Here is a 23833-nt window from a genome sequence, read left to right as displayed (position 1 = left end):
AGGCTTCCTTTAAATCCAGTGTTGCCAACCAGGCATCCTTGCTTAGCATAGGAAGCAACTGGTGAAGAGTTAGCATCTTGAATTCTGGGCTCACTAAAACAGTGTTTAGGATAGAGAGATCCAGGATAGGACACCAGGAGTTGTCTTTTCTGGGCACCAGGAAAAGTCGAGTAGAAACCTTGTCCTCTTTCTTCTTCTGGGACAGTTTGAACAGCCCTTATAATTAAGAGAGAGAGAACTTGCTTTTGAGCCTCTGCCAACTGATTTGGGTGTAGATCTGGCCAACCATTTGGGGTTAGTAAAGTGTGGAAGTGGAATCTGTATCCTTGGGAAACTATATTTAAAACTCATTTGTCCTGGGTATTGAGTTCCCAGTTTTTTGCCTGCAGAGAAATCTTTCCCCCTAAAGGAGCAGTCAGTTGAGAAGGGCTTGGAAGTTTTAAAATTAAGTCATTGAGACAGTTTACCATAGGGGGGAGTCTTACTACTCCCTGCTTTGGAAGTGGGAGCCCCCCACTGCTTAGTCCTGTGCGTACCTTGGGACTGAAGCCTGGGTGCTCTGCTGGTTCTGGGTTTGGACTGAGAAGGCCTGGAAGAGGCAGGAAAGGACCAATTCTTAGAGGGCCAATGCCTACTAAATCTTGGAGGCTGTACTTGCAGGAAATATTTAACAGTTTGCATAGATTTAGCTTTTTCCTCCATCTTTTTAAGTACTGCTTCTGCTTTGTTGCCAAACATGCGGTCCTGGTTTAAGGGAGCATCCAGCAATTTAGCTTTAACATGATCTGGCAAAGATTGCTCCTTAAGCCAAGCATGCCTTCTAAGTAAAGACCAAGTGACAGCAGCCCTGCAAGATGCCTCTAGTGAATCAAAACCACATTGCAAAGTATGTTTTCCAACTTGTTCAGCAGACTGCATTAAATCCTGTAAATCCTTATTTTCAGCACAGTCAGGAATCATCATTTTCTGTTTAAGCAATCCAATAATATGCTGCTGATACTGTAACATATGAAACTGGCAGTTTAAGGCCCTAATGACCAAGGTTGCAGAAGTGTATATCTTCTTACCCCATCTATCCAGTGCCATGGAATCTCTATCAGAGGGGGTAGGATTTTTGGCAGTTGTAGCCTTAATGCGCTTGGGTCCCTGTGAAATGGTCTCAGGATCCACAGTAGGATTTTTAAAGAGGAAATTGTGAGAGTCAAGGAACCCTCTAATATCTATCTGGTTTTCTGGGAGCAGGAGGTAAGGAGTCTGGGGCCAAGCTGGATTCTGGAATGGCATCATCAACAATGTCCAGTACAGGGGGGATAGCTAAAGGCCTGTGTTGAGGCAGGAGTAAGAAATACCTAAGCCTCTTTTTTAGAATCAGAGTAATCCTGGCTTTCCCAGCGAAAATGCTCCCTAAGAGTATGGAAGGTTTCACCAAAACAGAAATCCTCTGGAGGGGAAGCAGAGGAAATAGAGTCCTCTGCATCAGAATCCTCACAGGTAGATAAGGGTAAATCCTGGTCATCAGAGGAAACAGAAATTTCAGAATCCTGATCAGAAGAATCATAAGCAAATTCAGTCCTAGGTCTCTGAGAGGGGGAAGGTTGGTTTCCCCTGGTTAAAGTAATAAGGTCTTCAGCCACTCTTATCTTTTGTTTTTTAGGCATAGAGGCCTGACCATGCGGTCTGGGCATCAGTTTTCTAGGCATGGATCGAGTTTTAAGCCTTGAAGAAGAAGATGGAGTCGGTTTAATATGGAAGTCAGTAGGCCTGAATAGACCCTCAGAAGCCGGTGCCTACACAGCAGCTCCGGACCCATCCAAGGTAGAGACATCCGCAGGTTCCACAGTTGAAGCATCTCGTGGCATACCAGACTCCGAATGGGTCTTAGTAGAGGCGTGCAAATCTGAAGTAGTGGGTATCAGGGGCTGCGAAAGCACCTCACTGAGTACCGACGAACTAGCGACTAGCTTAGGAGAAGCGTCGTCGGCAGCTTTGGACCTAGGTGGCCTGTCTCTGTCTTTATCTTTGTGTTTTTTCAGAATATCAGTAGTCTGTTGGCTTACCAAAGCCATATCTGGGTAATTGAACCGATTACCAAAATATTTAGAAGCGTAAATATACCAACGATGAATAGTTTGTTGTTTAAATAAGGCACAAAACCGACAGCGAGGTACGTCATGGTTAGGGCCTAGGCAAAGAATACAGTACGAATGAAAATCTTTATGAGGTATTTGCTTTCCACAAGAAATACAATTATTGACTTTTACTGACATCATTTTAGAGCAAGAAGAAGTTTCCCTAACGGGGTAATTAGCTTTAGTTGAAGACTTCGGTTCTGAAACTCGAAAATGAAAATTTCAGGAGTCGGCCGACCGGCACTTGCGAACTGCTTCTGCTTTGGGCACCGCACGGCAAGAAAGACTGATGTAATGTCATCGGCTGCATGCTTTATACCCCTGACTACCTGAGGTCATGGAAGATGAGACAGCAACTGACGCAGAACCCAAGACTTTGACAATCAAGCCGACTGAGGGCTACTGCAAGCAGATAACCCAAATGTGATGACTGCAACAGTGAAACACGAAGAACATCTGATGACTAGCTTAATGGAAGCGTCGTCGGCAGTTTTGGACCTGTGCGGTCTGTCTCAGTCTTTATCCTTACGTGTTTTTCAGAAGATCGGTAGTCGGATGGCTTATCGAAGCCATATCTGAATTTGAGGACTGTGAGTGAAAATATCTAGCTACAATAAGGGCCCGACCATGTATAGTTCTGGCATTGAATAAAGCACAAAAGCGACAGCGAGGGAAGCCGTGGTCTGAGCCTAAACAGGTGAAGCAGTAAGAATGGAAATCTCAGTGTGGTATTTGCTTTCCATAGGCGAGACAATTGTTAACTTTTTCTGACATCGGTTAAAACAAGAAAAAAGGATCCCCAATGGGGTACTTAGCTTTAGAAGACTTCAACTTCAATTCGGAAACGAAAACTCAGGGAGCGGCCGACCGGCACTCATGCGAACTGCTTCTGGCTCCTCGGCAATAAAGACTGATATAATGGCTTCGACTGCCTGATTTTATACCACTGACGATCTGACGTCAGTCCTAGAGTGCCAACAACAGACACAGAAATACTAAGCCTCTGGTATTCGAGCCGACTGAGGGCTACCCCTGGCAGGATAACCCAAATGTGATGACTGCAACAGTGAAACAGGAAGAACATTATACTATTCTTCGGCATCTCAACAGCAAGTCTTCCTAGGAAGGAAATAATTAAACAAAAAAGCAGGCCTTTAAAATAATGAAATCATGAATACTAAACACTTAAGATTGTACTAAAAGAAAACATTAAGCAATCAGAAAAAGGACCGGTGTAACAGTAAGCAGAGCTGATGCAAGCACTATAGTCAAACTGATTAATCATACCCATTAGAAGAAAGGAATACCTTCCAATTATATTCTCGATTCAGTCCACCAGGAGCCAATGTATTATACTTCAGAGTAAAACATAACTTTCTAATACTATAACTTCTGTTATTTCCTTTCTGTGTTGGGGAGAGTGCTGACTTGTATCGCCACATTTGTCATGCAGAGTAACAAAAAGGCCCTCTGAATAAACATGCTATTCTCCCAGTCTCCAAGACGGAAGAGAAGCAACATGAAAAATCACCCAATAAGGGGTGGCACAGCTATTTGTTTTCAGATGGGTCTGTAATCAGTGTTCATTAATAATTAATTGTAAGCACACAATGACTTTTGAAACTGCAAAACTGCCACATTTTAGTTACAAAAAATGAAATACCAAAGCTTACCAACTTGCATGTACTTTGCTGTACACTGCTGGGACTTCCCCACTTTATTCTCTGCACTGCAGGAGTATTTTCCAGTATCTTCACTATATGCAGGGTTAAATTGCTGTAGACACAATAGAGAATAATGTTACAAAAGTGTAGAATAAAGTAAATTTACTCAAGAATGAATTATTACAAAGGCATGCAACTATGCATCTCGCTTTAATAATTATCAGTTTCTGCTTACATGATGCATCTAATACTTCATCAGCTGCAGAGATGCAAGCACCCAACTCTGCACTATAATGAAGTCAGGCTTCTCTCCCTATACCTCATTAATAATTAACAAATGCTGCTGTTGCATGTTGCATGTACCATCTCTGGACTAAACCAAAATATCTCAGAAAATGAGGTCTAGCTTTATACCATGAAGGGCAGTCTTCTACATGTATACACCCACATCTAACTATAGTTCTACTGCAACACAGTAATGGAGAATTTGTCTAATTTATCCTATGTTTTGACCCTAATCTCCCTTTGACCAATGAGTCCCGCATCTTCTACTGACCAGCTTATTTCCCCATTTTTACTGGCATCCAGATACATCAGATATGGGAGGCAAGCTCCACAAACCACAGATCATACTGCTGAGTCAGGATTGCTTCTAACCCCTCCTCTTGTTGGCTAGCAAGCTCAGCTCAGTGCCTGCTAAGCTAAGCCACCACTGTTGTCATGAACTTCCACAAATCCACTATGCCTAAATGCAGAGCAATGTTCTTCTTGGCAGGCTTGCAACCCCATATCCTGGACTTTTACATGAACACCTGAGGTCTGGCCCTCTAGTATCACTTCAGCAATGAAACTTGTACTCCCTTCTCCTTAGTGAGAGAAGGCTGCAAGGGTGCCCGCAGGCAGGTGCAAGGGGGTGCACTTGCACCCCCCTGGAATTGGCAATCGTTTTTTTTTGTGCGTTCTTCTTTAAGAAGATCGCGGGTAGGCATGCTGATATCATCGCGGGAACTTAGATGGGCTGACATCATCGCTATGTGAAAGCGGGAACTTAGACAGGTTATTCGAGCGGGAACGGAAGATGGGACCCGTTCAGGTAGTGTGTGTGTGTGTGTGTGTGTGTGTGTGTGTGTGTGTGTGTGTGTGTGTGTGTGTGTGTGTGTGTGTGTGTGTGTGTGTGTGTGTGTGTAAAATGCCCCAGGTGTACATGGTGGTGGGTAGAGAATAAGGCTTGAACCCTGTACCTTGGGCTCAAGTGGCAAGAGCCTGAATTCCCTACCCACCACCATTTGTAAAAATATTGTAGGATTTTCCCTCATACCTTTTCTGTTCCTCATAAAATCTGTGATTTCTGCATTTGTGTCCTTGTTGCCTGATATTCTTGGCTGTCTGGAGTGTTTCTCCCTGGGCCTCTGCTAAAAAAATTAACTTTTTTTTTTTTTCAAAGTCAGACTTTCCTGGTTAATAAATGTAAATGGACACATTTCAATATTGGACTTCTTTTCTTCAGAAAGTGTATGGTAACAAAAGCAAGCTTTTATTCTAGCAATTTTCTAAGTGTACAAGATGGATATTTGAAATGTATCCCTGTGTTTGGGACTGTATTCCCCCCATTATTGGCTTCATCCAGGTTTTGTGCTAGGGTTGAGAGTTATGGTAAGAATTGAATTCACTGAATATGTTTGGGGGCTGTATTCACCCAGTGTTGACTTTGTTCAGGTATTTATTGGCTTCATCCAGGTTTTTTGCTAATGTTGAGAGCTATGGTAAGAACTGATTTCACTGAAAATGTTTGGGGGCTATATTCTCTCATTACTGGCTTTGTCCGGGTGTTATTTGCTAAGAGGTTGAGAGCTATGGTGAGGACTGAATTCACTGAATGTTTGGTGGTTGTAGTCACCCATTATTGGCTTTGTTCAGGTCTTTTGTGCTAAGAGGTTGACAGCTGTGCTATGGTGAGAACTGAATTCACTAAATGGTAAAGTTTCAGTCTTCCTCTTTCACAAAACAGCTGATTTGGCGTAGTGGTATGTTGCTTTGACTTTTGCACGGGGTCCCCTGGGTTCAAGACGTGGCAGTGAAATGTATGGTGGTAATGCAGCATTTTATTCTAGCAACTTTCAAACATTATACAAGCAATGTTTAAAATGTGTCCCTGTTGTTTGGCCTTTTGCCCCCCCCCCCCAATAAATTTCGGCTTTTTCCAGATTTCTTGTGCTGCAAAGTTCAGAGATACAGCTGAGTGTCAAGTAGATTTTACAAGGAGCTGAGAGCTGCAGGGGAGCAAAAGTTTAGTGCTGATTATGTTTAGTCTGCTTACATTAATAGCACAACAGATAGTGTACTTGCTTTAGATGCTGAAGGCTGTGGGTTCTACTCCCGCAGTAGGTAAATGCATTGCTGATGCTGTATTGTGTTGTAAAGGGGGTGGATGCTGCAGTCCTTTTGGCAATGATATCTAGTAACTATGAACCTGTTAACAGTTTGCTATCCATTCTCTATTGCGGTATTACTAGCTTTTCATTTTACTGCATGCAACAAAGGCAATTTATTCTTCAAGGGTAACGGGCACTTTATTTGTAGATTAAATAATGACATATAAAGTGTTTGCTAGCAGCAACCTCTATTAGTTACAAATTTCTTCAATATGGATTTTACTACAGAGATTGTGTATATTTTTTACTGATACTGGTGGACTTGAGTAGACTTTATGATGGAAATGTTCCGAATTGGGCAATTTTGTCATTGGTGGATGCTTTTTGTTAACAACTGTACTGTATTGTACAAGGAATATAATGTAATACAGTCAGGAAGGTGTATCAAAGAGCATGTGTATGTTATGTTCGAGGGGCCTATGATTTTGAAGACAGCCCAGAGTTAATATTTGCAATTGGCAAAATGTATTTTCTCTGAAAGTGGGTTTCGGTGCTGTTTCAATGCATGTGAGTTTCAAGGGCAGAGAAGTATTAATGTTAGTCTATTTTCATTGAGACTGCATTGCTTTAACAGATATGTATTAGGGTTTGTGCTGTAAAATGCAAAATAAAACTTTCAAATGAAATCCTAAATCATGAAGTAAAGCAGTATGCACATTAGTGCTTATGGTAAATGGGGCAAAATAACCAAGGCATGGGACATTGGAATGGCTGCCCGCCGGAGGGGCTCCATTTGACCATGATTTTGTGAGGGGGGGGTAGCAAACTCAGACAGCCCCGGTTGAACTATACCTCTCAGTTGTCCATATCTTTGCAGAATTAATAGATATTTGCTGCTTATTTTTGGTTTGTTTCTCAAAATTTGTGGTTTTCTAGCAAATCATTTAGGAATGAAGCCATTAAATGACAGACATTGAGTTTCAGATGTCATAACCTTCAGAAAAATGCATGCTAATGCAAGACTGTCTAAGTTTATACAAGAGCAATTTTTAGTAGTGTTTCTATGTTCCCCAATATATCTGGCCTTGTTCAGATTTCCTGCATTAAGAGGTTGAGAGGTACGTGCAAATCACTTTGTAGATTAGGAATATCCAAACATCTCAATTGTCCCCAATTCTGGCTCAAAATGTTGCTCTCACCTAATAATGCCTCCTCCAAAATGGCAATTTTGGAAGAAAATGTGGAGGGTTTACAATTATAACTGTAATGATCAGTTGTAGATTACCTTTATTTCAGAAATGCATGTGGATGCTCTTATTTTGTTAGCTGCTTCAAGTTAACTGTTAATATTAAAAGGTGTCCCTTTTTGATAGGTATTTTGCATCACATTTTGGTCTGTTTTTCATAAAATTGTGGTTTCTGGCAAATTAGTGGCAAGTCATTAAAGATTGAAGTTAGAAAATAATGGCAGACATTTGAGTTTCAGATTTTATACCCTTCAGAAAATTTGTACTAATGCAAGATCTACCTGTTCTATTAAGTTAATAAGAGCAATATTTAAAAATTGGCCTTATTTTTGGGCCTGTGTCCCACTTCTAGTTCTATGTATGGCTTTGTCCAGATTTCTTGCTCTGAAGTTGAGAGGTAGGAGTGTCAGAGCCTTCAAATTATGACATACTTATTGCACCCCAGCCCCCATTGTAGTGGCTCGGGATGTGTCCAAGGAAGGCAAGAAGCAGTTATGCAGTAAGTGTGCAGAGTATTCCCCATCCAAGGTAGATCACAAATATGACCGTGGCTTTTCATCTGTCCTTGATTTTGCAAAATGTTCTGGTTTTCTATCAGATTTTTATACTGTTGATTTAGGCTTCTTATTATTCAGGAACTGCATGCTATCACAGTGTCCTGTTGCTCTGTTTAAGTAGCCATGGTTTAATGAACATCAGGTAAGCTTGTCGGAGATTGTAAGATGCAAGTAAGCTTTAGTAAGCTTGTCGGACATTGTAAGATGCAAGTAAGCTTTAGTAAGCATATTGTTAAAGAATTTCTAGCATTGAAAGCCTTTTCGTTGTTGCCATGCAGAGAATATTTACATAGCTAGATAATGTATAAGCCTTGGGTATTGAAATGCATATGACAGTATTTGTAATAAAAGGACAGGATTACAGTATTTTCAGAAGCTCATTACATTTTATTGGAGACCAGTGTCTTATAGCAGTGTCTGTGTGTTAGTACACTTGTAGTTGGGTGGCTTTAATGGTATATGGTAAATAAGCATTGCTACCTTACTTAAAGCCAAGCCCTGCAACAACTAGCTCCACAATGAAGTCAAAACACAATAGCTCTGGTGGGTAAATGTACTCTGTAGTAATCAAAAAGGCAAATGTTTGAAATGACTACAGCTTATGTGCAAACACAATAGGTAGTGATGAAACAATGCTCTGCTAAAATGCTTTAATGCTCCACATTGCTGAGCTGCAATCACTAGCTACCAGGATTTCACCCACTTCAGATCAAGCACGGTGCCGTTCAGTGCAACCTTCCCAGAACTAATTCAAGTCTGACCAGAATTATTTGGTGTGTGTATGAGGGAGGTAGCATACCCCTCAGCTGTCCAGATTTTTGCCCCATATTCCTCTAAAAAGGATTGAAGTTGCTAAATAATGAGACATTTCAGTTTTAGATGTCATGTCATTTAGAAAAATGCATACTAACACAAATCCTGTTACTCTTGCAATTTTCTGAGAGCCATATTTATAATTTGTCCCTATTTATTTTAGGCTTTGTCAAGATTTCTTGCACTAAGGGTGAAGCCTTGAGGGGTGTGGTATCTTTGTAAGAGAGAGAGAAAGTGAAATGCCCAAGTCAGAGTTAGCAGGTGGAATTTTCAAGTGCATTTTCAAGGAACTGTGAGTTTTAAGTGAAGCGAAGTTCACTGCTGCTCATGCCAAGTCTATTTACAATGTGCAACCATTTTGTTTAGCAAATGGTATCTCTATTGTGGTATAAAGTTTTAAAGCTATGTTAGTAGCACCACAAGTAGAATACTTGCATCTTAATGTAAAGGCTTGAGGTTCTATTCCTGCAGCATATACATTTGTATGCTGCAGTCCTCAGGATGTCCTCCTTTGGATGAGATGCCTAATAACTATGAACCTGTTTTTCAGCTTGTCATCCATTTTCTATGGCAATATACCAGCTTACCATTTTTTTAATTTAACCTAGGCAATTTATTCTTTGACGGCAGCAGGCACTGAATTTGTAGATGAAACACTGAAATATACAAGTGTTGCTGTATAATACAAGGGATATAATTCAATTATATATTATAATTAATACAATCAGGTAAATCAAATAACTTTTGCATGGCCCTAACGGTGTGCAAGGAGCCTATTGCTTGAAAACAGTTCAAAGGTAAATAACCTGCCACTGGCCAGATGCATTTTCTTTGAATGTGGGTTTCAATGCCGTTTCATTGAATGTGAGTTTCAAAAGTAGAGAAGCTTTAATGCCAAGTCTGTTTTCATTGCAAGACTATTGCTTTGTTTAGGTTTAGTAAATGTCTCAGTGTTTGGGCTATAATGTTTGAAATAAAAGTTGTAAATTTAAATCCAACTGCCTGTAATCATTGTAGAACTAAAGCATAACACAGTATGCACACAGATTTGAACAGTGTCTACAGTAAATGGGGAGAAATAGCCAAGTAATGGGACACTGGAATGGCTGTGTGGGCGGGGCTTGGGTGGGTGGACTTGGGCGAGGCTGTGTTGGCAGGGGGCGGGGTGAGCTATGTGGGTGGGGCTCTGGGTTTGCACCCCCCCTGCAAAAAATCCTGCGGGCTCCCTTGCAGAGCTGGTATTTTTCTTTCACTACAACTCTTTACCAGGTGGCTTGTCCAATGCCAAGGTCACTTGTAGATCCAGGGTTATCTGGGCAGTAGCCAGATCTTCATGCTAAACCACCATGAAGACTGGTAGCATTTGCCTGTTTGTTAAAAAAATGGCTGTTTATACACATGCAGTACCTATAATGGCATTTTTTGATGTTCAGATGTAATATAATGCAGTTGTTCCATCCAGTCTCAACTATGTTAGGTACTGGTGATCAATAATGCAATGGTTTTCATACAAACTCACACACAGACATTTACAAAAGACCAGTACTGCAAAGAGTCTCTCCAATTTCTGAAGCTGGTCCTAACCTAACCATCCTTGTCTGATAATTTAGTACTCTATCAGAAGAAGCTCTGTACTCTTTTGGTGACTTCTACTGTGCCAATGCCTCAGGCAATGCATTATGTGGGCCCTAACATATTCTTTGCAGACTAATACTTCCTCATGTCTCTTCTAAGCCACCCTCCTACCAACTGGTCCCTTTCTCCCTGTATCATCAATAATCTCCACCCTGCCTACATGTTGTTAAATAACGAACAATGTAGTTCATTCAAGTAATGTCCCATTTTCTCTCTTTTAATTGACAACAGGACCATCTTCCCATGTTTCTGCTCATACACCTTTCTAGCTATTCTTTACCCTTTTGTCAAAGCTATACAGTAGACTTTCTTCCAAGTTAATTCTCACTTTCCCCAAGCAGCATCTAGAATTGAACAAATTCCAGATACAGCCCAACCAGTGCTGTAAACAACAGATGACTCCTGCACCTCCAGTTCCTCATCACCTTAGCATCTACAGTGACATATTGCTCACACAAGCCATACTTAGTAAACAAACTTTTAGGTTAGCCTACTCATTCTCTAAGTACAGAAAATAAGTGCAAATATGTATAATCTGGAACTATGACTGCAGTTCCTAAGACAGAAACTGTGTGTGTGTGTGTGTGTGTGTGTGTGTGTGTGTGTGTGTGTGTGTGTGTGTGTGTGTGCGAGAAAGAGAGCAAGTGAGAGTGAAGTGAGTGAGTGTGATGCTCCCTGATAATTACATATACTAACTCCAAGATCACACAATCCCCAGGGTAAGTGCACCAACAAAACAGATGTTGATAATAGAGCATTTCACTGTACAAGATGAAGCCCATATATATATATATATATATATATATATATATATATATATATATATATACACACACACACACACACACACACATACAGGCTAAATACCAAGGAAACAGTTTTCCAGCCTTAAAAGTAGTGCACACTTTCCTTAAGGAAGAACAAAGCAAAAAAAAAAAGGGAAAACTAGTAGTACAGGAACAATATCGGCATACAAATGACTAATTAGACTGTTGCCATAAGTTATGTAAGATCCGTGTCAAAGATTACTTTGCATTAACTGGATTCATGCTGGTATTGCTCGTTTAAACCATGGTTTAATTAAGTTAATACAAGTGAATGCTTTTACCCTTGTTAAAATTTCATCAGATCTGAAAAACTCAATTGGAAAGCACTTACCCTTTACTGGGGATTGAACACAGGACTCCCAGAATTCTGTGTGGTTGTTACTCCCACTAGACCAACAAGGATTGTCTAATCTTATCCTTCAATAACTGACCAGCCCATTGTCTGCCTCCAGTGAATGAGGTGGCACTGCACACCGAGACTTACTGATGGGACTGCTAAGGTTTGTTGCTCCCCGCTCATATGGTTCTTTAATCAGCAATGCCTTGGCTTTATACACTGTCCTGTGTCTGCTTTAGGTATTTCAGGCATTAGTCACCAGTTAAAGTTTTTCCACTGTGAGGGAGTGAGAACACCCCTTACAGCAGTACCAAAAGTTTCTTGTACTATGTATTCTGTGAGCAATGATTACAATGGCTTTGCAACAAAGTACTACATAATCAAAAATATTGCACACTGTATGCATTGTGAATTCCATATTCATAACTAACATAATGTAAGTGCACAATTCTGCCACTGAAATGTATACTTGGGTCAGGTGCTAAAGTTAATGGTTACAGAACAGCAACTCAAGAAATGAGTCACTGCAAGTGCATGCAAATAAACTTAAGGAAATTTTAATTGCACAGCACACAGCTGCATTGTAAATGTTATAACCACACTCCAAAACTGAAAAAAAGTCTCCCTCATACACCTTTTTGCAGTATTAATGTCTCTGGCATCACTCTAAAGTTATCATTTTCAAATGTGTTACATCACAAAATGGCCAGACAGGATGCCATGATGATAGGATTCTGATTTTCAGCCAGTCCTTCACATTCCCACAATTCACTTCATGATCCCATATTATTATTTCATATCAGAATATTTCTGTGGTTTTGCTTTCTGCATTCTCAAAATGTCAGAACTGCATTTTTGTGCTTTCTTTCACCTAATTTAGACATTTTTTTCTAGCCCCAGAATTGTGCTTCTATCACTCCCACAGAGTATCTGGCTGACATGCGAAGTTAGCTATATATAAATGCAAGTACATCCGTAGTGTGAACTCCTAGCTCTTTGCAAGCATAGCCAAAAATGCACTGCAATGGGGATTCAATTAAATGAGTTCCCTCTACCAAAGGTGCAGAAACCCTTTTGTCACTCAGGACTGCCAGCTTTCAATCCCTTTCCATCTGCTCACCCAATCATTTCCTTGGACATCTCAGCCACTGAGTGCTGAGACAAGCCCTGACTGAAACACAGGCTGTCATCCAAGTAGTCATGCAGGATGGAGGCTTTCCCCCCAACAAACATGCTCATCCAATTGGCAACCTGATGTCTGTGAAGTCCCACAACACAAACACTTACTATATTTTAGTAACATTAATACTAGCTCCACAATGCTACCTTGATGCTAAGTCCACACTGAAGAGTAGCCACTGCACTACACACAACTTGGCAGCCATGGACATCCTGACCCATCATGCTAGAATGCTGAAAAATCTACCTCTGCTAGCTACCAGCCTTGCAATGGACCAGGCTGCCACCTTCCACTGGAAAAGGCAAACTGGTACTGGCCTTTCACGCTTACCCTCCATGTCTGCCTTAGTGCACGCTGCAAACTGATCCTAGGTCACATGGACTGCAGAGAGGGATTCATCCAGCTGTGCTACATATGTGGTACCATAGAGTTGTTATGTCATGAGGGGTGTTGGGGGCACTGCTCCAATGAAAATTTTGAGTTTAAATTCCACTTAATTTTTTTTTAATTTTAATTTACTTTTTAATCCAAGCAGAATCTGAACTTGTGTCACCTGTAGCCGTACTGCAGAACAATCTGTAACCAATAGCCCACAAATTTATTAATATGCTAACCAAGCAGTCTTCCCAGTAGGTCTGCCGAGGTTTGAAGCTGGCCCTTCACCAAAGCTCTGACAAAACTGAAATCAGTGGCTTTTTTGGTTTAATGGTTTAAATAACCTTACATCTAGCTGTATCACCTACTCAGTTATTTCAACTGAGGGATACTTATATTACGTAATAAATGTTATGAAAAGAAAAATAACCAAGATTTCATGAAATAATATGCTATGAAATACTGTAAAATCTGTTAAAAATCTGGAAATGGAAGAAGAAATACTAAAGTATTCTGTAATAACAAAAAATAATGATTGGGTAAATCTTTTGTCTTCATGTCATTAACAGAGCATGAACAGTACCACAGCATTTCATACAATGACGCACAGTTAAATATTTTGTCTATCAGCCCCTATGCAGTATAATATGTAAAGGATGCTATTAATTATTACATGCATACAGCAGTCACATATTAACTAAAGCACTGTGTTTTACTGTTTGTTAACCACGTAGGTGGACTGACTAAGATGGACCCCTCCTGCCATGACCCAAGTATACAATAACATACAATCTTCATATATTAAACATAATATCAGAAATAAAAGCAACATGAATACCTACATAGAGTGGGATACGTTACAATATCATCACAAAGACAGGTACTTGCATAGCATTCTGCTGTAATATATTGACATGTTTGTTGACTTAATCTTTCTTCCTCAAGCCTGGTGTTTAGTTTCATATATAACATGCTTTGATATTTAGTTGTTAGTAATATGTGGCACAGTTCACTGAATTCTACACAATACTTAACATTACTAATAGGTTTATGACCAGAGAGCCAGTGAGAAGCACAGCCACCTTGTCCATGTGGTGGATAAGGGTACACTGGTTTGTGCTGGACATAAAACTGTTAGCTTTAATATCAGGCATAAATTTGTAGCTATCCATCCTATCATTAAGAACATCTTTAAAGGTAGTCTGTGAGAAACTCTGAAGTGTAGTGGGAGTCTATTCTAAATGTAGGGAATGTACCAATTAAGAAACCTATTGGACAAGTAGGTGATGTTAATCTTAAAATAGAGGTTTTAGGTCCACAGATCAAGTGTTAAGACTGTTTGCCCTTTGATGCAGAAGGTCAAAAAGAGTAGGACCTTTCATGGTGCAACATGCTTATCATAGGTCACTTCTCACAGACCAGCATGAGAGGGCAGGAAAAGAGATTTTAATCTGTCAGGGTAGCTTAAGTGGCTTACACTGGAGATCTTTTCAATTAAAAATTTCTAAGACCTTTCAAGTTGTACAAGGTGCCTGCACAGGTACCTCCCAAACAATATACGTTTTAAGGAAGGAATAGGATTAGCATGTGTTTTAACAAGGAAGGAGTACAAAGGAACAGATACTTTGACCTCAACGAGCTAACCTGACAGATAAGCTATACGAGGCAGAAGGATGTCATAACTACAACTGAGATATGAAAGCCAAGAGAGCCATTTATCTATGTAGGCACTCATGTCTTTAACAACACAATCACATTTGATTGGTAATGGTTCAGGTGCCTGAAAGAGCTGGCAGGATAGTGGGAGTTGTACAAAGCTGGCTGTGCACTGGAAAAGTGGTGAGAATGAACAAATGATCAATCTGGAGGGAGGCAGGAGTTATAATCAACCAGTTACTGCCTGGTGGTAGCCTTCAACATGGTTGTTCAGAAGCATGCGCTCACATGGGGAAGGTATTGGGAGCTACCATGGTAACATGGATTAGTGGATCACACACACTCCCCCACCCACCCAAGAAAGTACAGCTGTGTACACTTAACATAAACGTAGATGTTCAAGTGTGTTCACTGTTGCAGTCATCACATTTGGGTTATCCTGCCAGGGGTAGCCCTCAGTCAGCCCGAATACCAGAGGATTAGTATTTTTGCGTCGGTTGCTGTCACTCCAGAACTGATGTCAGGTCGTCAGAGGTATAAAATCAGGCAGCTGATGCCATTACATCAGTTTCTCTTAACCTAACTGTCAGGAGCCCCCAATAGGGAGCTAGGTTATGGTGGAAGAACACCACCAGTAGAAAGTAAATACCAAAATTTCCTTGTGAGGCGAGAGAGAGAGAGAGAGAGAGGCGCAAGGGGGATGGAGGGAGGGAAACCAGGACTGCAACAGTGAATACACTCGAACATTTAATTTATGGTAAGTGTACACAACTGTACTATGTTCTTCATGTTTTACTGTTGCAGTCATTATATTTGGGTTGATTCCCAAAGCTGAAGAAAAGGGTGCCCTGCAAGACTGCTGTGGCAAAGCCTGCCGAGGATTTGGAGAAGATAGGCAGTGGTAATGCTTGGTAAAGGTATGAACAGATGTCCATGTTGCAGCCTCCAGGATGTCCCTGGTGGGGACCCCCTCTGAGAAAAGCTGCCGAGGTGGAGGTTGCTCTGGTGGAATGTGTCCTGACCCCCTTTGGAGGTGGTTTCCCGTGATTATTGTAGCAGAAATGGATGCAGTGTGCTATCTATTTGGAGATTGTTTGTTTGGGTATGGCCTTGCCCTCTGCTCCTGCAGTGAAGCTGACTAGCAATTGATCAGCTTTTCTAAAAGATATGGTCCTGTCCATGTAGAATCTGAGCTGTCTGTGCACATCTAGAGAGTGCAGAATCCTTTCCCCCTTGTTTTGTGGGTTAGGGAAAAAGGTAGGCAAATGAATGGGTTGGTTGAGAGCCACACTGGACACCACTTTAGGCATGAAGGATGGGGTTAGTCTTGAGGGAGACCCTGTCAGCATGGAAAATGATGAAGGGTTCTACAGCAATAAGTGCTTGTAGCTCTGATACTCTTCTAGCTGAAGTGATGGCCAGAAGCAACGCTGTCTTCCAAGAGAGAAATTTTAACTCCGCTGAAGCTGCAGGCTCAAAGGGGGGCAAGGTGAGCTTTTCCAGCACAAAGTTAAGGTCCCAAGCTGGGGTAGGAGCTCTTCTGGGTGGCCTTAAGTTGTTAGCCCCTCTTAGGAGCTGTCTGATGAGAGGAAGCGAGAAGAAAGGTGGCTCTGTGCTGAAATGAGCAGAAATGGCTGAGGCATGAATTTTAATAGAAGAAAAGGCTAGACCCCTGTGCAGTAGGTCTGCCAGATAATCCAGGATGAGAGGTAGGGAGGACTGTGACATTCCTGCTCCCTTAGCCTGGATCCAGGTGCAAAACATTTTCTACTTGTCAGCATAGGATTTTCTTGTGCTGGGGCGTCTGGCCTCACATATAACATCTATAACTTGTTTGCTTAGGCCGGCAGTTTGACAAGTCAGGCTATAAGCCAAGCTGCCAGGTTGAGGGTCTGCAATTGGGGATGCATGAATTCTCCATTCCTCTGGGTTAGGAGTGTTGGGATCTGAGGTAGGTGCCATGGTGGCAGGGGTGATAGGCTGCACAGCAGTGGGTACCAGTTCTGGCATGGCTGGTCTGGGGCAATCAGGATTGCCCTTGGTTTTTCTTCCCGTATTTTGAGCAGTACCCTTGAAATGAGTGGTAGAGGAGAAAATGCATATCCTGAGAGATTTACCCACTGGAAGGCTAGAGCATCCACTTTCCATGCCTTGCTGTGAGGTTCCCTGGTGCAGAATTTGCTGAGCTGATGATTGGAGTGGGAGGCAAAGAGGTCGACTTTCGGGGTGCCCCACTTCTGGGTTACGAGGGTGAAGGTTCTCTGGTCGATCTGCCACTTGTGTGGGTCTAGCAGGTTTCTGCTTAAGTTGTCTGCCAGAGAGTTTAGACAGCCTGGCAGGAGTTGTGCTAACAGGTGTATTTGCAAGGCTGTGGCCGTGTGCCAAAGGGTCATGGCGAGCCTGCAGAGAGGATAAGAGTGAGTCCCTCCCTGGTTGTTGATATACCACATCACTGTGGTGTTGTCTGTTTTGATCAGTAGTAGCCCCGGGGAGAGTAGGGATCTGAAAGCTGTCAGGGCATGCTGAACAGCTAACATCTCTTTTTTGTTGATGTGCAGATGTATTTGATTTGGGCTCCATTGGCCCTAAATGCACCTGCCATCCAGGTGAGCACATAGTCTGATGCATCTGTGGTGAAGGTCTGGGCGGTGTGGCGTTGTGAGAAGGGAAGTTCCTTGTTGTGGTTGCATGCTGCTGCCCACCAAAGAAAATCTTTTGTTAGACAAGGTATCAGTGGTATAAGAGTTTCCAGGTCTTGAGAGTGCTGATACCAATGTCTTTTTACGTACCATTGTAGTTTCCTCATATGCAGTCTGGAATATGGAATGAGTAGAATGCAAGAGGCCATGAACTCTACAGCTTGCTGGATTTTCATTGAGAATAACTGGGTTCTGGTGGCTAGTTAAGAGAAGTAGCCTGTCAGGTAGGCTTGTTTTTCTGAAGTAAGGAATGCCATCTGGGATGCTGTGTCCACGCTTGCTCCCAGGAATACAATTTTTTGTGTTGGGTCTAGTTTTGATTTCTTTTTGTTAATAGTATACCCCAGGGAGGTCAATAGGTCTTTTACAAAGGTCAGGTGCTGTAGTAGCTTTTCCTGACTGTCTTCCTGAATCAGGCAGTTGTCTAAGTATGGGTAAATTTGAATATTTCTTTGTCTGCAAAAAGCAATGGTTGGAGCCAGACATTTTGTGAATACTCTGGGAGCAGTAGATAAGCCAAAGGGAAGCAAAGAAAACTGAAAGTGCATATACCCTGCCCTGAAACATAGGTATTTCCTGTATGATTCCATGATAGGGATGTGTAGGAAGGCCTCTCTTAGGTCTAGGGTGGCTAGCCAAGCATCCTTGCAAAGCATAGATAGAAGTTTGCTGGAGGGTGAGTATTTTGAATTTTGGTATCACCAGAAAGGTGTTTAGAATGGATAGATTGAGGATGGGGCACCATGTGCCCTCTTTTCTTGGTACCAGGAAGAGTCTGGAGTAGAAACCTTGGCCTATTTGTTGTGCAGGAACATGTTCTATAGCCCTCAAGGAGAGGAGGGAAAGGACTTGCTTTTTGGCCTCTTGCCCACTGGTTTGGAAGATCTGGGAACCCTTTTGGGGTTGGCATGGTGTGGAAATAAAACTTGTATCCGTGGGACACTATGTTGAAGACCCAGTGGTCATTGGTAGTGGTGGCCCAGTTGCTTGTGTGGAAAGATAGTGTAGAATATGAAAAGTCAAAGCATGTGTTTGAAGAAACTGAGTATGTGATAGTTTGTATGTATTAAAATGTACTGTGAACTTTGAATGAACTCTGAGCAACGAGAAAATACTGAAAAACAAGAGTCTGCCTGAAAGCAGGAAATGTGCCTTTTATGGAAGTGCATCCAATTTTCTTTCTCAGCCTAGAGATATGATGATGTGAATTGTCTTATGTTTACGGGTAAATCTTTTATTGGTTAATTGCCCTGTATAATAATCTAATTGGTTAATTTTTATATTTTTGTACTGTCAGCAATATCACCAGTATATAAGCTTGTTTATTCCTTTGTTCTGGGAGTCTCCCTGGTACTTTCCATGAGGCTCCCGCATGTGTGTACTGTAGATAATAAAAACCACTGAAAGAGAGAAAGAACTATTTGTCTTCATTTTCAAAGTATTGTGTAATGTAACAATTGGTGCCGTTTACTCGGATCTGAATTGAGAACAAGCTGCAGCAGTCAGGAAGTGGACGAAATACTGCTAATGAAAGGGCCCATAACAGACTTTTCTGTTTCTGCAGTGTTTCTTTCATCTCTCTGTATTTGCCTGCCTTAAAGATTTGAAATTTTTTTATGCAGGAAATGATATGATTTCTCTCATTCAGTTGTTTTGAGGTAAGTGGCATGCATTTCTCTTCTGCTACTGAATGTGCAGTATTGTGGGTTAATGCGGAAATACTGGTGACATACGTATGAAAAGAGGAATGATAGTGGGGTAACAAGATGTTTATATAACTCCTTAGCTAAACCTGTGTTAAACAAGTATAGCTTATTGAGTGAAAATGGGAGCGAGAGCGGGAAAAATAAGTGAGCCAGAAAGAGGTACACCAGCTGGTTATATGTTTTAGTGTGTGTCCCGGGACAGTTGCATGTTTTTAAATCAGTGGATCGCCCTTACTAAAAATGACGGTGACCTTGCTTTTCCCGAAAATGGTAGTTTTAATAAAGATATATTGAATAATTTGCAAAAGAAATTAAAAAAGAAAGGAAGAATACCAGGGTTGTGCTGGGCAGCTTTTGATGATTGGATGTGTGAAGCTAAAGAAAGGGAAAAGGACTCGGGCATCAGTAGTCTTAAGGACAATCAAAATAAACTAAAAGAGCAGATAAAGGAACTGAGGCATACTGTGAGTAATCTAGATGTAGCAAACGGTAAACGCTTAAAGGAACCACCCTTTAAGGGATTATATCCTGTGCAAGAATTAAGTAAATTACAAATAACTGAATCATCTGATGATGATAACCCCTGGTTCCCCCCACCCCCTACGGCTCCTCCACCACAATATCAGCCTTCACAGGTTCAAGATGGAGCAGTGAGCTCCGCAACAGAGGGCAAAGGCCGGTGGGGAGAAGAGCAGACCACGCCCGACTCTGGAAGCAGAAATCAGGCAATGGGAGGTCAGCCTAGCAGACCACTTATAGAACAACCTGACCAAACAGATACAGGTATACCATCACCTAGACTAACCCATTCTAAGACAAAAAAAACAGCAGAAAAGAAAAGCACAAATGCTTTTTGACTGTTGAAGTGGCCAACCAGGTCACAATAAGAGCAACGCTTCAAAAGTTCAAGTTGCAATTTAATGAATCAAGTTTGAAGTGAGCGTAAAATCAAGTACACGCTTTCGGCAAGCACTATGTCCCGCCTTCGAAAGCATGTACTTGATTTTACGCTCACTTCAAACTTGTTTCATTAAATTGCAACTTGAACTTTTGAAGCGTTGCTCTTATTGTGACCTGGTTGGCCACTTCAACAGTTTATTTGTTTGTGTTTCGTGGACAAATGCTTTTTGACCCTAGGTCTAGCTGGTCAAAAATATATCACAATAAAAAAGCCGTATATTTACACAAGGGTAAATATTACAAACAATGCCCAATTGTGACTGAAGAAAATGATGGCTACATTGGTCTGGACAAATCTAATCCAGATTCCGATTCGGAATCGGGCACTAACCCATCAGATGAAGAAGGAGTATTCCCATTGAGAGAAGTCCCAAACCCAGCACATGCTAGGGATGCGGGACAACCGACTACTGTCGTGGTACCTAGGGTGTGGTCAGCAGTTGATTTTCAAGCGATCACTAACTCACTTCCGCCTATTCGTAATAACCAAGCGAAGTTTCAAGGCGTATTGGCAGGACATATCTGTTTGCAAAATCCTACCACAGAAGAGGTTAGAGCTGTCCTCCAATACACTGTCCCAGCTGATCTGTTGAAACGTATCTGGGATCATGCTAATGTTCCTACCCCAATACCGAAGCAGAACACACAAGGGGAGAATGGTTTTGAATCGGTTGAGCAACATATAGTTGATACTATCACTGTAATAGTGCCACCTACCCCCAATTAGTCAAAAATTAAATCAGTCATACAGAAAGAGGATGAGCCTATAGACGAATACTTAAATCAACTCACTGAAGCCTTTGAGGCATATTTCCGGTACTCAGAGCCCACCGAAGGACCAGCACAAAGTGTCAGCTGCCTTTGTAGATGGGTTACGCCCTCAGGTGAGGGACAAGTTAAAGGAAGTATGTTTAAACTGGCCTAGTTTGGGCTTACATGAGTTAGTCCAGCAGGTACAATACCTATATGATGATTTAGCTAAAGAAAAAAAGGATTTGCACGAGAAATTAGTAAAAGCACAAATCCAAATGTGTAGCACTTTTGGTCAGAGGGTTAGAGGACGAGGGAGAGGGAGGGTTGGAAACCAAGGAGCAGGAAATCAGAAAAGACAAAACTGGCAGGGAACACAGTCAGCTCCACCCCAGAATTCTAGTAATCAGACAGTGTTTCAACTGTGGCCAGCCAGGACATTGGAAAAATGAATGTCCATATTTGGCTGAGCAACCTGCACCATACACCGATACGTTGCATCAGTGGAATTTTAGCTGGACGCCGTCCAATCGACAGCAACCACAATGAAGGTTCCCTGAACAGAAATAACAGCAATTGTGTCCTTTTATTCCTGTGGATCAGGATGGACCACATGTTATGTTACTGGTTAAAAATAAACCCTATCCATTTTTAATTGATACCGGAGTGACTAAATCCATGCTAGCTGGCAAAGCAGCCATGAATGTTCCCCTCTCCGACAGAATAAATGGAGGGGTGGGTGTCTCTGTTATACCTATTGAGTATTCCGAAACTATTCCAGTCCCGGTAACTTTGGGACCTCTGCAGGATAACCATGCATTTTTACTAGGACCCTCAGCACCTTTAAATCAATTAGGAAGAGACTTGCTTTGCAAAATGGGGGCCACCATTTTTTGCACAGCTTATGGAGTTTATCTTCAAGTGCCTTCAGACCAACAAGATAGTACCCTGGCAGACTCAGTCATTTTACAGACGATGTGTATCCAGCCAAATTCTGACAGAAACGAGTATTTACATTCCCTACCCTCTCACCTGTGGACTACTCATGACAATGATGTAGGGTTTTTGACCTCAGCTACTCCTGTAGAAATAACCCTAAAACCAAGTGCAAAGTTACCACGAGTACCACAGTACTCTTTGAGCTGAGGCTATATCTGGTATTGCCCCTGTTATTTCTGCATTAGAACAGCAAGGGATCATAGTACCCACCACAAGCCCATGTAACACCCCAATATTACTGGTGAAAAAACCTGGCAAACAAGCTTACAGATTTGTGCAAGACTTATGGGAAGTTAATAAAGCTGTTTTGCCTGTTTTCCCGATTGTACCAAATCCAGTTACTATTTTGAGCTGTATCCCACCTACTGCAAAATGTTTTACGGTAATAGATATTTCATCAGCTTATTTCTCTATTCCAGTGCATCCCGACAGTCAGTATTTGTTTGCATTTACCTACAAAGGCCAGCAGTATACATGGACTCGATTGCCCCAGGGATATGTAGAATCCCCAACCTTATTTTCTAGAGAGATGCATAGACAGTTACACGATGTGCAACTACCATCACGTTCAGTTCTAGTCCAATATGTGGATGATATTCTTATAGCTTCGCCAGACAGTAACTCATGTAGGGAAGATTCCCTTCTAGTGTTAAACTTTTTAGCTACACGAGGGTTTAAATTAATAGATCAAAATTACAATTCTGTCAGGAAAAGGTGCAGTATTTGGGACATATTATTACAATGGGTTCTCGTCAAATACTCCCAAATCGTATAACTTCAATTCAAAATGCCCCACACCCTGTAACTCAGAGGCAACTTTGAGGATTCCTTGGCCTAGCAGGATACTGTAGACAGTGGGTGCCTAATTTTTCAGAAATTTCGGCCCCCCTGTTACAACTCCTAAAAAAGGATATTACGGAACATTTACCCTGGACATCACAACACAATGAGGCTTTTCAGGCTATCAAAACAGCCTTGGTAAATCCTCCTGCCTTAGGATTGCCAGATTATTCCAAACCTTTTGTTTTCTTTTGCTGTGAGCGAAACAAGACTGCCTTGGGTCTCCTAGCCCAGCAACGCACTGGGGGCTACTGGCCTATTGCTTACTACAGCACTCAGCTAGATCCAGTTGCCTCTGGTTACCCAGCTTGCTTACGGGCTGTGGCAGCTGCTGCTGTCTTGGTTGACATGGTGGCTTCACTGACCCTGGGACATGATACTATACTAGCAGTCCCACATGCAGTTCAAGCGTTACTTTTGAAAACAAAAACACAGTATCTTTCAAATGCACGTCTTACTAAGTATAAATTAAGTTTAATAAATAACCCCGCCCTGCAAGTCATACGCTGCCCACCACTGAACCCTGCATCTTTAATACCAACATCGGATGAGGGCTAACCACATGATTGTGTGCTTGTAGTTTACTCTCTTCTTTCTCCTAGGTTACACTTGTATGACACTCCTTTGCAAAATCCTGATTTGATTCTTTTTGTTGGTGGTTCCTGCTTACGAACAAACTCTGGAGAATTCCAAGCAGCTTGGTCAGTCTGTACTCCGACTATCGAATGCATGCAAAATAGCTAAGGACAAGTCTGTTACTATATATACTGGTTCCCGTTATGCCCATGGTGTTGTTCATGATTTTGGTATACTATGGAAGGAAAGAGGGTTTTTAACTTCCTCCGGGGCACCCGTTAAAAAACATTTTTATACCAATAACTTGCTACAAGACTTACTGTTACCATCTGAACTTGCTGTTGTTAAATGTGCAGCCCATCAATCTAATGACTCTTTTGAAACTAAGGGCAATAATTTAGCTGACTGGGCTGATAAACAGGCTGCTCTCTCACAAACTGTTCAGGGACATTTTTTGCAGCCTCTGCAACCAATGGTTACTTTTGATACCACAGTGTTAAAAGCTCTACAG

General features: G+C 41.6%; 1 protein-coding gene across 2 annotated transcripts in view; it reads right to left on the bottom strand.

The window, feature by feature from the left end:
• The window catches only part of JAM2 (junctional adhesion molecule 2), an 844759-nt gene that overhangs the window by 335659 nt on the left and 485267 nt on the right, over nucleotides 1-23833 (bottom strand). For both annotated transcript variants that reach the window (XM_044071361.1, XM_044071360.1), the window contains exon 6: nucleotides 3803-3905. In XM_044071361.1, coding sequence (XP_043927296.1) covers nucleotides 3803-3905 — 103 coding nt within the window. The remainder of the gene's footprint in view (nucleotides 1-3802; nucleotides 3906-23833) is intronic.

Source organism: Protopterus annectens, chromosome 5.part0, assembly GCF_019279795.1.
Source record: "Protopterus annectens isolate FY-2018-M chromosome 5.part0, PAN1.0, whole genome shotgun sequence".
Lineage (NCBI taxonomy): Eukaryota > Metazoa > Chordata > Ceratodontiformes > Protopteridae > Protopterus > Protopterus annectens.
This window is presented reverse-complemented; position numbering and strand designations above follow the sequence as displayed.